At 42.1% G+C, this 15,996-nt stretch overlaps 1 protein-coding gene across 4 annotated transcripts in view; it reads right to left on the reverse strand.

The window, feature by feature from the left end:
* Positions 1 to 15,996, reverse strand: part of DTNBP1 (dystrobrevin binding protein 1) — a 109,906-nt gene that overhangs the window by 59,417 nt on the left and 34,493 nt on the right. For all 4 annotated transcript variants that reach the window (XM_055570675.1, XM_055570673.1, XM_055570672.1 and 1 more), the window contains exons 5-6: positions 14,810 to 14,942; positions 2,486 to 2,618 (exon numbers count right to left, since the gene is read on the reverse strand). In XM_055570675.1, coding sequence (XP_055426650.1) covers positions 2,486 to 2,618; positions 14,810 to 14,921 — 245 coding nt within the window. In that variant the 5' untranslated portion in view covers positions 14,922 to 14,942. The remainder of the gene's footprint in view (positions 1 to 2,485; positions 2,619 to 14,809; positions 14,943 to 15,996) is intronic.

Genomic DNA, 15,996 nt, shown 5'->3' on the forward strand with positions numbered 1-15,996 from the left:
CCATGGAATTCTCTAGGCCAGAATACTCGAGTGGGTAGCTGTTCCCTTCTCCAGAGGATCTTCTCAACCCAGGAATCAAACCCAGGTCTCTCCCCTTGCAAGCGGATTCTTTACCTGCTGAGCCACAAGGGAAGCCCAAGAATACTGGAGTGGGTAGCCTATCCCTTCTCCAGAAGATCTTCCTGATCCAGGAATTGAACCGGGGTAAGTAAATATACAGTAACAATCATTTTCTCCTTACAGGGTTGCTGCTGAAAAGCTGCAGTTCCTTAGGACCTTTATGAAGGCTTTCCTGACTTTTCACCCTGACTGTGCTGCAGTGTACAGAAGCACATACTGAAGACGGCTCTCTCCCCACTCGGTATGTCCTGGTGGACCCTTTCCAACTCAGTCATAGCCTTCAGTTCTGAACAATTTTCTTGTATTACTTCTTTAGTGAATTTGTCTCCTCTTTTTCTCTTCCCTTTCTTTTTCAAGCTCCTAGTATATAGGACTTAAAAATTAACTCTCTAATTTTCTAAGCATTCTCAGCTTTTCTCAGTCTCTCTGTTCTTGCATGTAAAAGTTTAACATTATCTTTTGTTCTTTTAAAACAACTTTATTTTTTAAATTATTTATTTTTGACTGCACTGGGTCTTCGTGGCTGGGCGCAGGTTTTCTCTAGTTGTAGCAAGAAGGGGACCACGCTTCGTTTCAGGGTGTGGGCTTCTCACCGGGGTGGCTTCTCTTGCTGTGGAGCACGGGCTCTAGGCGCACGGGCTTCAGTAGTGTGACTTCCCAGTTCTAGAGTGCCGGCTCAGTAGTTGTGGCACGGGCTTAGTTGCTCCATGGCATGTGGAATCTTCCTGTACTAGGGATTGAACCCATGTCCCCTGCATTGACAGGTAGATTCTTATCCATAGTACCACCAGGGAAGTCCTAACATCATCTTTTAATGCTTCACTTAAAGCCTTCTACTTCTGCAATCATGTATTTGATGCCCAAGAGCTTTCTTGTTCTCTAATTATCCCTTCTCTAGAGCATCCTGTTTGTGCCTCATAAATGCAAAATGGTCTCCTGTAAGATACACCTGAGGTTATCTAAGTTTTTGTTCTTAAGTTTTCTTCTGCTCCCATCATAATATCTCATTCCTCTGTGGGTCTTTAAAAATAATTACTATTTTTAATTTATTTTGGCCCTGTTCATTTTGGAACCTTTCTTCAATTGGGTATACTCGTTAGCTGTGCATTCATACTTAAGAGTGAGGCACCACCAGGCTGAGAAGCACGTAGAGCGGGGTGGGGCCCATCGTCAGGGGCACTAGGGTGCAGACCCAGCTGTTTCATCAGAGGCTCCCCAGTGTCCGTCCCTGCAGCTCCTTTCTCGCAGGCTGGTCAGGTTCTCAGGTGACCTCTCCAATTCTCTGCCCAGGGGAGACAAGTTTGACTGCCAGGGTTCTGGGAGGCACCAGAAAGAGGCCTAATGAACGATGTAATCTTTTAAGAAGTCTTTCAAATGCTAGTCAAGAAAAGTTTTACAACAGGATAGAGGAAAGCGAATGGCTCACCCCAGAGCACAGAATCAGTAGCCGATGGAGCCAGGACTGGGGTCTTCTGCCTCTGTTGACGGTGCCCTCTTTCTCCCACACCACCCAGATCTAAAATGCTATCTCCGTTACGTGACACATGCTAAGACTTGCCCAGTACACTCTGGCTTTTACTTAAATTACAGATGAGGCTGTTCTCCAAACACTTACTTTTCATTTTGTAACATATAAACTATAATGTACTAATATATCTAAGTCACTGGGTGAGAGTGAAGAAAAGAACAACAAATAAAATTTCAGTCTTCCAAATCTTATTACCCATCTCCAGCTCTGGTTCGCCAGTGTTCCAAATCTCATTACCCATCTCAGCTCTGGTTCGCCCGGTGAAAACAGTGGCCACGATAACCACTGTGGCAGGGCACACACTGCGTCTGGTAACGGCCGCCTCGCGGACTCCTCACAACTCCAGGAGGCGGGGACACTGGCATCGTCACTGTAAGCTACACACGGTGAAGCTAAGAGATTCAATAACTTCCTGAAGGTCTCATGGACAGTATGTGACAAAGCTGAGTGCCTTTCCACAGTCAGCACTCAGGTTCCTTTTCTTCCTGCTCTAAAGGAAAGACAAGAAAAGGAAGCAAAGGGAAAAGGCCACCCAGGATCTGCCGCTTGGAGGACACGAGGTCAGGGGTTCTCCTTTCTCAGATGTTCTGTCTGTTGCATTGCTCCCTCCACCGTTTATCCCATACTCAGCTTTTCAGAACTCATCTCCATAAAACGGCAACCAACAGTGATACCAACAAAACAAAACCAAGCAAAACATATTTGGAAAGCTTATTAAAGAGCTTTACCTGAAACCCCTGTCGTTTATCACCCCAAACTTATAAAGAGTAGTGTGTAAGGTTCTGTGGGAAACTTTGAGATTGCACATGAATATCGGGGCCAATTTCCCAAACTCACCTCTTATTTTTCTTGTAATTTTCCAGTTGCTGGGACTGCGTATGTTTGTGTCTCTCTAATTCACACTGTCCACATAAATCCTCCAGATTCAGCAGGTGGTTTTCTACCTCCTCAAAACTAGCCTCTAAATGAGCTGAAAGTATACAAGGTCAAAAGAAGAAATGAATGTCAAAAAGCAGAATCCTTGATCGTGGAGAAAAGAAAAAGTGTCTAGAAGTTAAAAGTTTGAACTGTTGAGATTATTTTGCATTTATTTAAAATTTTTATTAAACTTTCTTGAAGCAAAATGTACCAACATTAAAATATATTTCGAATTATCTTGAGTATATTTTTATATCTCGAACATTTTTAAAACACAACTTCCCAAAATACTTTACACTTCATTAACCAGGATAGGGAAACAGAGTGTCTTGATTAATCTGATGTTGATATCCTAATGATCGCATATACCACACATGAATAATCAATTTCCAAATAATAAGAATATATCAAAATATAATTAACACAAATTACACCAAACATAATTTAATATTTGAGATTTCAAGTTACTTTAGCATTGTTTTGCCTTGAACATGATATACATAAATCTCCAAGGCACTGAACACTCAGGAAGCATCGCTCACTGTCCACTGGTCTTTCAACCACTCCACATTGCCTCTAGGCCACAGAACTCGACAGATGGAGATCCTCTGTCAAATCCTTCATTTAAAACAGTGAAGTCAAAGCCTGCAGAGATTACTTCAGTGCCCTGCCCAAGGTCACCTAGCTAGTGATGAGCAGTCAGGGATCAAAACTGAGTCTCTCTTTCACACAATGATTTCCAGTTGATAGGTGCCTAAGTAAACCAAGATTTCACAGCTGTAGGGGTGAGGACCGGTTGTTTTCTTAGACAACAGAAAAGTTTTAGGGGTCAAAGGTTTTAGACCTCAGACAGCATCATGGCCGTCTACCAGGCACTCGCCACACGTCCCAGACGCTGGAACACAAGGATGAAAAAGAGAAACCGCGTGCTCAGAGAGCTCAGAGTGGAGGGAGGTGTGTTTCAGAGACAACACAGCCTGACAGGGGTGAGGGCCTGTGAAAACCAGAGGAGAGGCATCTGCCATAGACGGGTGAGCGTGAGGCTCAGCAAGAACGTGTGTCACGGGGGTCGGGGCAGGGGAGCAAGCTGGCTGCGCTGCTTTGCAGCCTCAGTTTCACTCAAATAGCTAAGATTCAAGGGTGCTGGGTCTAATTCCCTCCCTTAGCCGCTAGATTGCCATGTGACTTTCTAAGTTAGTTTCTGTAGCACCAACATTAAGGAGCAAGTTTCAAATTCCATGGGCAGAGGAGCCTGGTGGGCTACGGTTCATGGGATTGCAGTTTTAGGTTTACTAAGATGCAAATTTTGCCTGTTTTAAATGAATTTGTTTGACCCACAGATATTAAATCCAGAAACATACACATAAAAAAAATTTTTTTAGCCACATGGGACCTTAGTTCCCCAGTAAGAGTCACTCACTTGTGTCCAACTCTGCGATCCCATGGACTATACAGTCCATGGAATTCTCCAGGCCAGGATACTGGAGTGGGGAGCCTTTCCCTTCTCCAGGGGATCTTCCCAACCCAGGGTCGAACCCAGGTCTCCTGCATTGCAGGTGGATTCCTTACCAGCTGAGCTACAAAGGAAGCCCTTAAACTTTGGAGAAAGTGAAGTTCCCTCCACCCGGTTCCCCAAACAAAGATCAAACCCGCACCCCCTGTGTTGGAAGGCAGAGTCTTAATCACTGGACTACCAGGGAACTCCCCACATTTTTTAATATCCTAAATTTTAACTCTACTAAATATCTGTGCTTTTGTACTTGGTAGGGTCTAGGGCTTAAAAAGACATGGATTTAGGAGGAAAAATTAAATTTTACTAAAAAGTTAAAATGTGGCAAGTAGTTTAGCACTCCTCTTCAAGAACATTTTAGGTAATGACTTTTATCATAATTGATATATCACTGTAGATCAGTGTAAGTCTGGAAGACTGATAATGCAGTTCATAACAGTTTTGAATCTGTCTTCAGGGGTCGCATACAACAGCTATTACCTGTGACTATGGAAAGCCTAGCCTGAAACAGCAAAAATCTAAGTTTTAATCAATGAAAAATTACATCTAAGATTTTCAGAAATGTCATCAATAATACCTGAGGAATATATATATGGAAAGGAAAACAGGAAAAATGGTGTTAATGTATCAGTTGCTGTACAGATTATTTTTTGTTATTATATTAAATGGAAAAACGAGTCCAGCCTGGAAGCTCGTGCTACTGGCCCTGAAGAAGGAGTGAGTGTTCAGCTCACACTGTTAGAACTAGTTTGACAGGGTCTTACAAGACGATCATAGCTAACAGGATTATTTAAAGGCTATTTCACTTTGATTAGTGATAAGAACTAGAATAATTACATTTAATACGGAATCCATTTAGCTCTAAGCTACTTGGTCTCTTTAGCATCACGCATGTTATCCTCAGCATACAGGGGGCTGGGTAACAGAGAGGCTTTGACCTAAAGGCCAGCAGTGTGTCCTGGTGCTGGACGGCAACCTGAGACTTAAAGTGCTCGGGCGAGTCCAGGGTCACGTTATGGCTCCTGCCCAACTCCCAGTTCTCCCCTTTAGAAGTTTCAAAGGCTCCTGAGGACTTACAGTTTAACTCCCTACCCGAGCATTCAGGGACCTCTCACTCCCTGCTCAGAGACTACTTTTCCAGCCTCACCACCACCCTCCTTCACGACCGCTCATCACTCCGAGGAGGGTCCCGTGTGTGCCTGCCTGTCCTGAGGGGTCTTTGCTTCCCCCCTCCCCAACCCCACATCTCCCTGGCAGGTTCAGGTCAGAGCTCTCTCCCTCATCTGTGCTTCCATTGGCCCATGAACCCTGCCCAGGACTCCTACTCTGACATTATGCCACTATTTTGTACTCTTATCTTTCTCAGCATTCTGTAAATACCTTAAGGGTAAAGACTTTTTTGCAACAAGATATCTTTGCAACATCCAGTCCCATCACTTCACGGGAAATAGAAGGGGACAAAGTAGAAGCAGTAACAGATTTCATTTTCTTAGGCTCCAAAGTCACTGCAGATGGTGACTGCAGCCACAAAATTAAAAGATGCTTGCTCCTTAGAAGAAAAGCTAGAACAAACCTAGACAGTATATTAAAAAGCAGAGATATTACTTTACCAACAAAGGTCCGTCTAGCCAAAGCTATGGTTTTTCCAGTGGTCATGTATGGATGAGAGTTGGACTATAAGGAAAGCTGAGCACTGAAGAATTGATGCTTTTGAACTGTGATGTTGGAGAAGACTCTTGAGAGTCCCTTGGACTGCAAGGAGATCAAACCAGTCGATCTTAAAGGAAATCAGTCCTGAATATTCACTGGAAGGACTGATGCTGAAGCTGAAGCTCCATACTTTGGTCACCTGATGCAAAGAGCTGACTCACTGGAAAAGACTCTGATGCTGGGAAAATTGAGGGCAGCAGAAGGGGGCGACAGAGGATGAGATGGTTGGATGGCATCATCGACTCAGTGGACATGAGTTTGAGCAAACTCAGGAGATGGTGAAGAACAGGGAAGCCTGACGTGCTGCAGTCCATGGGGTCACAAAGAGTTGGACACAAATTAGTGCCTGAACAACAACAAAACATCTGGTCTGCTGAATTCAGTTAAGAAGGATTTCTGGAGATACAATGATTCTATCACTCTAAAACAAAAAATAATAACCAAGAAAGCAAATCTATGATTCATATTCATCTAATTTACATATTAGGAGGTTATGCTAAATTTTGTCAATGAGCAAATTAAACATGGGCAGAGAACTTCGAAAACACTGTTATCAGTATATCAAGTTAGGCCCAGTGAGTTGAAGCAGCAGCAGCCATGGAACTTTTCCATTTTAACTCTTATCAGGCTTGAGGTCAGTAATAAAATATATAAGAACTGTACCAATGAACATGAATTTTCTTCCCTTTTTATATGAAAAACTTTACCAAATGCTCTTTAAATAATAAGCATATATATGGTATGTACTCTGAATATTTTATATTGAATTTAAACAGGCAGAGATTTAATCTCCCCGTCACACCCTGCTCATCTTCTGCTAGGAAACAGTCGCAGATTTGAGTAAATCTGGTAACCAGACTTAGAATGCACATGCATAAAACACTAGCAGGCCTCCACAGACACAAAAGTACCTTCACAAGAAGTTCCAGCCTCACCATTTTGCTCACTGTAACAACAGTGTATGTCTCAGTTAGTGGTCAGTGGGGAGGATGGGTGGAGTTTTATTGGGAAGGGCCCTCTGGGAGACCCTGACAGCTGTGCAGGAGAGCACGTCACAAACCCTCATGTGGAGACCGCCCCAAGGAAGAGCCGCGCTGTCTGGAATTTTCCTTTGTGCCATTTTCAGATACATACTATGTGCAGTATGACCACTGACACATGAAGAGTGGAGCAGCACATTAAAATTCATAACTTCACATTTAATGAGTATTTTCTAGCAAAAATAATTCGCCTCAGGGAACAAAGAAATCTTTGCAAACCCATAGGTCACAGGAGGCCAGGTACTAAAAGACCACAAGAGTCTTCAATGCTTTTGTCACTCTTCGCGTGATAAGGTAATGATGGTGTGGTAACAAGGAACTTTGAAGAGTGTATTAAAAATCCATCATGGAACAAATGAGATCTGTGCAGTATATACTAAACCGTCGAAAGAGAGCTAACATGTCCCTTGAAGGGTCTAATCTCAGAACATAACCTGGACCATAAGATAATCTGCTTCATGAAACCGTAAAAACTGTGACGGTCTCCTAGCGAGATGCACTCTCAAATTCTGTACAGAGAAAGCAGAACGGCAATGTATCTGGTCAGGTCAGATTGAAAGAAAGAGGCAAGCAAGCTCAGTACAAGGCTGTCATTCTCTTACAGAACTGTGTTATCTGAGAATTAACAGAATCTTCTGTTCTAGATGAAGGTGTCTTTTTAAGTAGGTCATACAAAATAAACTAAGCAACAGAGAATTTAGAAAACTCTTGACATTTTAGACTTTAAAAATAGGAATAGGATTAGACCACCCTCTAGTGGACGTTCAGGAGAATTCAATAAACATGTTTCAAACATCTTACCAGTTTCACAGTAAAATGCACAGAACAAGTGCTGTAGGGAAAACCACTAGGCCATACTTTCTTCACTTTAAGTCTGAATTTTGCAATAGGAGCTCATGATCTGAGTCACAGTCAGCCCCATTAGTGACCTGGATAACCACAATGGTGTGGTGTGACCTGCATAACCACAATGGTGTGGTCACTCACCTAGAGCCAGTCATCCTGGAGTGTGAAGTTAAGTAGGCATTAGGAAGCATTACTAGGAACAAAGCTAGTGCATGTGACGAAATTCCAGCTGAACTATGTCATATCCTAAAAGATGATTCTGTAAAAGTGCTGCACTCAAGATCCCAGCAAATTTGCAAAACTCAGCAGTGGCCCGAGGGCTACAACAGGTCAGTTTTCACTCTAATCCCAAAGAAGCGCAATGCCAAAGAATGTTCAAACTACCGTACATTGCACTCATCTCACACACTAGCAAAGTAGTGCTCAAAATCCTTCAATCTAGGCTTCAACAGTACATGAACCAAAAACTTCCAGATGTACAAGCTGGGTTTTTAAAAAGGCAGAGGAACCAGAGATCAAATTGCCAACATCCGTTGGATCACAGAAAAAGTAAATTGAAACACATCTATCTCTACTTCATTGACTATGCTAAACCCTTGACTGTGTGGATCACAACAAACTGGAAAATTCTTAGAGATGGGAATACCAGACCACCTTACCTGCCTCCCGAGAAACCTGTATTCAGGTCAAGAAACAACTGTTAGAACCCAATGTGGAACAATGGACTGGTTCAAAACTGGGAAAGAAGTACGTCAAGGCTGTCTATTGTGACCCCGCTTGTTTAACTTACATGCAGAGTACATCGTGCAGCTGAACAACAAGAAAGTGTTGGTGGGTCAGTCGGTAAAGAATCCACCTGCAACATAAGAGAGCATCTGCAATACAGGAGACCCAGGTTTGATCCCTGGGTCAGGAAGATCCCCTGGAGAAGGAAATGGCAACCCACTCCAGTATTCTTGCCTGGGAAATTCCATGAACAGAGGAGACTGGCGGGCTACAGTCCATGGGGTCACAAGAGTCGGACATGACTTAGTGTTAAACCAAGAAAGTGTACAGAATCTGGAGGACAGTATTCCATTCTATCCTTACACACTATTTTTCAATATACAGAATACTACACTGTTCTCACATTTCACACCAGGGTTTTGTACTCTTAACTACTGTGTTCAGTTCAGTCGCTCAGTCATGTCTGACTCTTTGCGACCCCATGAATTGCAGCACGCCAGGCCTCCCTGTCCATCACCAACTCCCGGAGTTCACTCAGACTCAAGTCCATCGAGTCGGTGATGCCATCAGCCATCTCATCCTCCGTCATCCCCTTCTCCTCCTGCCCCCAATCCCTCCCAGCATCAGGGTCTTTTCCAATGAGTCAACTCTTCTCGTGAGGTGGCCAAAGTATCAGAGTTTCAGCCTCAACATCAGTCCTTCCAATGAACACCCAGGACTGGTTTCCTTTAGGATGGACTGATTGGATCTCCTTGCAGTCCAAGGGACGATCAAGAGTCTTCTCCAGCACCACAATTCAAAAGCATCAATTCTTCAGTGCTCAGCTTTCTTCACAGTCCAACTCTCACATCCATACATGACCACTGGAAAAACCATAGCCTTGACTAGACGGACCTTTGTTGGCAAAGTAATGTCTCTGCTTTTGAATATGCTATCTAGGTTGGTCGTAACTTTCCTTCCAAGGAGTAAGCATCTTTTAATTCCATGGCTACAATCACCATCTGCAGTGATTTTGGAGCCCCCCAAAATAAAGTCTGACACTGTTTCCACTGTTTCCCCATCTATTTGCCATGACGTGATGGGACCAGATGCCATGATCTTCGTTTTCTGAATGTTGAGCTTTAAGCCAACTTTTTCACTCTCCACCTTCACTTTCATCAAGAGGCTTTTTAGTTCCTCTTCACTTTCTGCCATAAGGGTGGTGTCATCTGCATATCTGAGGTTATTGAGATTTCTCCCGGCAATCTTGATTCCAGCTTGTGCTTCTTCTAGCCCAGCGTTTCTCATGATGTACTCTGCATAGAAGTTAAATAAGCAGGGTGATAATATACAACCTTGACGGACTCCTTTTCCTATTTGGAACCAGTCTGTTGTTCCATGTCCAGTTCTAACTGTTGCTTCCTAACCTGCATATAGGTTTCTCAAGAGGCAGGTCAGGTGGTCTGGTATTCCCATCTCTTTCAGAATTTTCCACAGTTTATTGTGATTCACACAGTCAAAGGCTTTGGCATAGCCAGTAAAGCAGAAATAGATGTTTTTCTGGAACTCTCTTGCTTTTTCGATGATCCAGTGGATGTTGGCAATTTCATCTCTGGTTCCTCTGCCTTTTCTAAAACCAGCTTGAATATCTGGAAGTTCATGGTTCACGTATTGCTGAAGCCTGGCTTGGAGAATTTTGAGCATTACTTTACTAGTGAGTGAGATGAGTGCAATTGTGCGGTAGTTTGAGCATTCTTTGGCATTGCCTTTCTTTGGGATTGGAATGAAAACTGACCTTTTCCAGTGTAGGACAAGCTAAATTGTGTAACATCCATCCAAATCCTCTCATCAAAGACAATGGTTTTGTAAATCTGCAAAGGCCAGAGAGACTCCCAGGAGAAAGTGAGCATCCTGGCAGCAGCTGCCTGGTCTTGTCCACTGCTGTGTCCCCTCAGCCCACAAATGGTGCACAGGACTCACAGACGCCTATCATGTACCAGGCACCCTCCCCTCACTAGGGGCCCTCCAGCTACCTTGTGAAGCAGGTTCTCTCATCTTCAATCCTAAAAGCAAAGAAACTAAAGCTTAGAGCAGTCAGGAAACCTGCACAGAGTCTCACAGTTAGGAAGCTGGGGAACTGCGGTCCAAACCCAGATCTGAAAGTCAGATCACAGCCCGTCTTTCCCAATTCCCGGCATACCTTTATTATCTCTTTTTTTTAAATGACAAGCCTCACCAGTGATTATCTATTACACAGGCTTTGTAAGTTGGATGGATCACATCCCATTAAAAAAACAACATGAGTGGATTATCTGTTCTTATTTAATTCCTGAGGGAGCATGTAATCAGGAGTCATATTTATTAAGCCACAGGATAGCACAGCTAAAAGCATCATCAAAGGTCCAAATTGCTCACATCATATTAATCCCTTACTCTTTAATAAGGGCAGACCCTCTAGAGAGCAAGGCAAGATAAAAGAGTTAAGTGGCCTAAGAAATACAGGGACTGAATGGATATGGTATTAGATTTGGGAGTGAAAGGGTAAAAAGTTCAGAAAAGAGAATCTTGTGACTACATATAGATTAGTTACTATTTTCTTCTAAGTAATTTTTATTTTTCATTATTGCTTGATTAAGCTTTGTAATACTATATCAAAGTAATTAGGTAATAACAAAGAGCATTCTGAGACTACCCTCCAAAAGGGAAGCTATCAGGGCTTCCCTAGTGATTCAGTTGGTAAAGAATCTGCCTGCAATGCAGGAGACCCCAGTTTGAATCCTGGGTCAGGAAGATTGCTGGAGAAGTGATAGGCTACCCACTCCAGTATTCTTGGGCTTCCCTGGTGGCTCAGCTGGTAAAGAATCCGCCCGCAACGCAGGAGACCTGGGTTCCATCCCTGGGTTGGGAAGATCCCCTGGAGAAGGGAAAGGCTACCCACTCGTATGTTGGCCTGGAGAATTCCATGAACTGTATAGTCCATGGGGTCGCAAAGAGTTAGACACGACTGAGCAACTTTCACTTCACCCCCAAAATAAAGAAATCCACAGTTTATGGGCAAGCATTAAAACCAAATGATTCAAATTTCTAAGAATGGTGCATAATCTCATTAAAATGAATTCATGAAATACGTTAATAATATAGACATGTACTTATACAAGCCAGCAAATTTGGCTTCCAAATGTTTTCCTCAGGCAACGGCAACAGCAGAAATAAACAAATGGGTCTAGATCAAAGTATAAAGATACTTGTACAGCAAAGGAAACCATCAACAAAATGAAATGGCAACCTCCTGAATGGGAAAAGATACTGCAGATGACATATATGATAAGGAGTTAATATCCAAAATAAATAAAGAACTCACACAACTCAAAAACAAAACAAACAAACAAAACAAACAATCCGATTAAAAAAATAGGCAAAGGACCTGAATAAACACTTTCCCAAGGACCTGAAAAACCAGATACTTGAAGAGATGCTCGACATGGCTAATCATCAGGAAAATGCAAATCAAAACCATGGTATCACCTCACACCTGTCAGAATGGTTATTACTAAAAGACAACAAGGGCTGGCAAGGGGAGCCCTTGGGCACTGTTGGTGGGAATGTAATTTGGTATAGCCCCCACTATGGAGAACAATATGGAAGTTCCTTGAAAAATCAAAAGTAGAACTACCATATGATCCAGCTACTCTACTCCTTGGTATTTATCCAAAGAAAATGAAAACACGCATGAGGAAAGAGACACGTGCCCCCGCCATGGTCCCTGCAGCATTTTAGTTACAACAGCCAAAACATGGAAGGAAACCGAAACATTCCTCAACAGAGGAATGGGTAAAGGAGATGTGGTACATATATTCAATGGAATGTTACTCAGACACACACAAAATGAAATAATGCCGTTCACAACAACATGGATAGACCTAGGGGGTAATATGTTATGTGGAATAACTGAGAAAGACAAAGACCATATGATTTCATTTGTATATGAAATCTAAAGAACAAAACAGAAAAAGACTCGCAGGTACAGAGAACAAAGTGGTGGTCACCAGAGGGGAGGGCGGTGGGGCAGCTGGATGAAGCGGGTGAGGGAGACTAGGAGGTACAAACGTCCAATATAGAGCAGCTCATAGGGCGCAATTTACAGTAAAAGGAATGTCAATAATATTATAATAACTGTGTATGGTGGCAGATGGCTACTAGACATAAAGTGGTGATCAATTCATAATGTATATAAAGGGTGAAAAAAGGGAAAGTTGCTCAGTCGTGTCGGACTCTTTGCAACCCCATGGGATAGACAGTCCATGGAATTCTCTAGGCCAGAATGCTGGAGTGGGTAGCCTTTCCCTTCTCCAGGGGATCCTCCCAACCCAGGGAATGAATCCAGGTCTCCAGTATTGCAGCAGTATTCTTTACCAGCTGAGCCACCAGGGAAGCCCAAGAATACTGGAGTGGGTAGCCTATCCCTTGTCCAGAGGATCTTCCCGACCCAGGAATTGAACCAGGGGTCAATCGCTATAAAACACAATGTACACACAGTGTACATAAGTGTACACAACATTGTACACCTGAAACTAATATAATATTGCAGGTCAACTATACCACAATGAAAAATAAGAATTAAATTATTTGGAAGTGACTGTCGAGACTGATACTTCAGCTTTAATTTAATTTGCTTTAATTTAGCTTTAATTTGCCTTTGGTGGTGGATGTTCTCAGATTAGTAAAGACAGAACTCAAGTGAGCATTTGGGAAACCCATTGCATTCATTTAAAAAGTCAAAATGCAGTTTCTGAAGATGGTATCACATCACTAAACATCACTTCTTCAGGATAGTAGAATCCTAATTGAGAAGGAAAATACACTATATTCTATCTTAAGTAGATTTAACTATGAGAATAATTAGAACTGAGGCCAAATGCATTTAATCAGCAGAGTGGCATCAAACAAATAACATTTATAAACAGAATTTACTCTCGGCTGGAAAGGAAAGCGGGATAGTATCATAGGTGGATGTCTCTGCAAAGAAATACACAACCATTGAAAAACAAAGACTCAAAGAAATAAAGGAAGAGATGCTGAACAGAAAGTGGCTAAAGGAATATTCCCCCAGTGTCATGGAGGCTTTTTCTGTCAGTTATCAAAGGCTTGAGAAGGATCATTCCTACACCTACAAGAGGGAAATAAGGCCAGAGGGCCTTCCTCCTAAACCCAGAGTCTCTTTTCCCCAACCCTGCTTTCAGAAATAACAGAACACTGATTCCAGGGCTTCAAGAACGCGGGTCATGGGGTCTGCTGACAGGTGCCACTCCAAATGCCTCATCCTCCACTGAGTACATCATCACTGTGGCTGGGATCCTGGATGCACACCTACTGTGTGTGACCCTGAGCAAATCTCCACCCCTCCAAGCCCAATTTGCCTAAGCTGTACAGTGGGATAACAAAAGCTACTTCTGCAGGGATCTTGTGAGGATTGTAAATAATGTCTGTAAATCACCTAACCATCTCCGACATATAGTAGGCGCTACAAACGTTAGCTATTATCACCACCAGCGGCATTCCACATACCAATGGGGTTCATTTTATTCACACACACAAGTTTTATGCTTTGCTAATTACTTGCTTTGTAAACCAGCTCTGTTTTGCTTTTAAAAATGTAGTATTGAAAAACGGAAGAGATGATGGGGTAGCTTTACACCTTCTTACCTATTAAGACTCAGGTTATTAGCTCAAGAAATTCGTCTCCTATGTAGGTAGCCCCTACCTCTTACTTCACTAAGATCTTAAGCTTGGTTAGAAAATAATAAGCCAGAATGTTATACTATGATGTGGCACTGTCTAGGGTAAAAGTCAATTTTCTGAATATAAGCCCAAGAAACAAATATCAGCATGATTCATCTCAATAAAAACAAAAAATAAATATATAATCTTCCACAAGGCATAAAGTTAGCCAAACAGGTACCCTCATTTAATTGTATCTGTTTAATCTTTTATCAGTTTAAGGAGAAAAAATGAGCATATTTCAAGACATCAAGCTCTGAGCAAACCCAGTATTAAAAGCAACAACTTCCAGAGTACAGCCTTTAGTCATAACAAAGCCACCATAACCCCTTTCATTTCCCACGTTTACACTTTTAAACAGAGACCTAAAATCAGAAAGACAGCCCCGAGTCACTTTAAGAATCAAGAAAAGTATGTTTTCTGAGCAGAACGGAGGCAGAGGAAGGTAGTGGTGTATTTTAAAAATCATTTCCACATTTTAAATCATCGCTTTTTTGTCAAATCATCAATTAATCAGAATATGAAATTAATTAGAACTATTTCCCTCCAAATCCTGTTAAGCAATAAGATTAATGTATTCTTAGAAAGCTTTGGAGTCACGCCAAATTATTTTCCTTCCTAGAAGCAGCGTCTAGAGGCAAACGGGGAACTTACTCAGACTTGCCGTCAGGGATTCTAAGTCTGCGATGAGGCCTGGAAGCTGCTGAAGCTGCCGCTGCAGGTCCCGGAGGCTCGCCTGCTTCTTCTCCCAGTGCGCGGAGAGCATGACCACCTCGCTGTCCACCCGCTGCAAACGGAAGGGGAGGGTCAGGCCCACGGGACTGCAGACACAGAGGTCAGACCGGCGTAATGAGAGCCTGCCCGTGTTATCTTTAAAAACCCTTCTACTGGGGTACAGACAACACAATACTCTGAGGAGACTGGCGTTGTTTTCTTTCTTAGAAAAGAACCACCTTAATATCCAGTGCAGAAAAACCTCAAATTACGGGTTGTATCAGTGCATCTTAACCCGGGAAAGAGAAAGTTCAGCCATGACCTTAGAAGTCACTTCTAACTACACCCTGTTTCTAAGTAAACCATGTATTTGCACAATTCAAATCTAGAAAAAATAAAACAGAAAACAGCCACTAACAACTGAAAAGAAAACAAACAAAAACAAACCCCAGACATAATGAATGGGTAATTATTTGCCTTACAAAAGGACTTCTTTTGAAAGAAAAGTTCTCTAATGCATTTAGAATATACCATGATTCAGTTTCCATTTAAACACTGAATAAAGCAAGATAAATGGTACTTGTATACGAAGGAATCACTGAGGCAACTGAACAATTTCAGAAAAAAAGGAGAAAAGGATTTATACTAACAAATTCAGAAGTGAAAGGTTCCTAATAGCAGGGATGTGAGACGCTAGGCTAGCCTAAAATAATTCTGACTTCTTTTCCAGAAGACTTGAGCAGTTTCTCCCAGCCAGTTTTGTTTTGGTCCTAACATGGTGAGAGGGGAAAGGGCCTATGATAAGATTTAGAAGGAGCATAGAGAGGTCATCTTTTGAAAACATCACTAGTGATGAGTAAGAAGTGTGGAAGATTCCCGCATTTTGTACAATAAAGACTGCAAAATTCATTATATAACAAAAGTAAGTATATCTGAACTTTATCTGTAAAATATAAAGTTTTAATATAAGAGTTCACAGTTAAGTTATATAAAAAAAAGGACAATTTACACAACCCATGATGTTTCAAGAGTTGAAACACAAATACAACTGATTTTTACTGAATCTCACTAAAGAAAGACCTTTCAGAGGAATAAAAATATCAAAATAAGATACAAAATTATTTGCA

The sequence above is a fragment of the Bubalus kerabau genome, chromosome 3, assembly GCF_029407905.1.
Source record: "Bubalus kerabau isolate K-KA32 ecotype Philippines breed swamp buffalo chromosome 3, PCC_UOA_SB_1v2, whole genome shotgun sequence".
Classification (NCBI taxonomy): domain Eukaryota; kingdom Metazoa; phylum Chordata; class Mammalia; order Artiodactyla; family Bovidae; genus Bubalus; species Bubalus kerabau.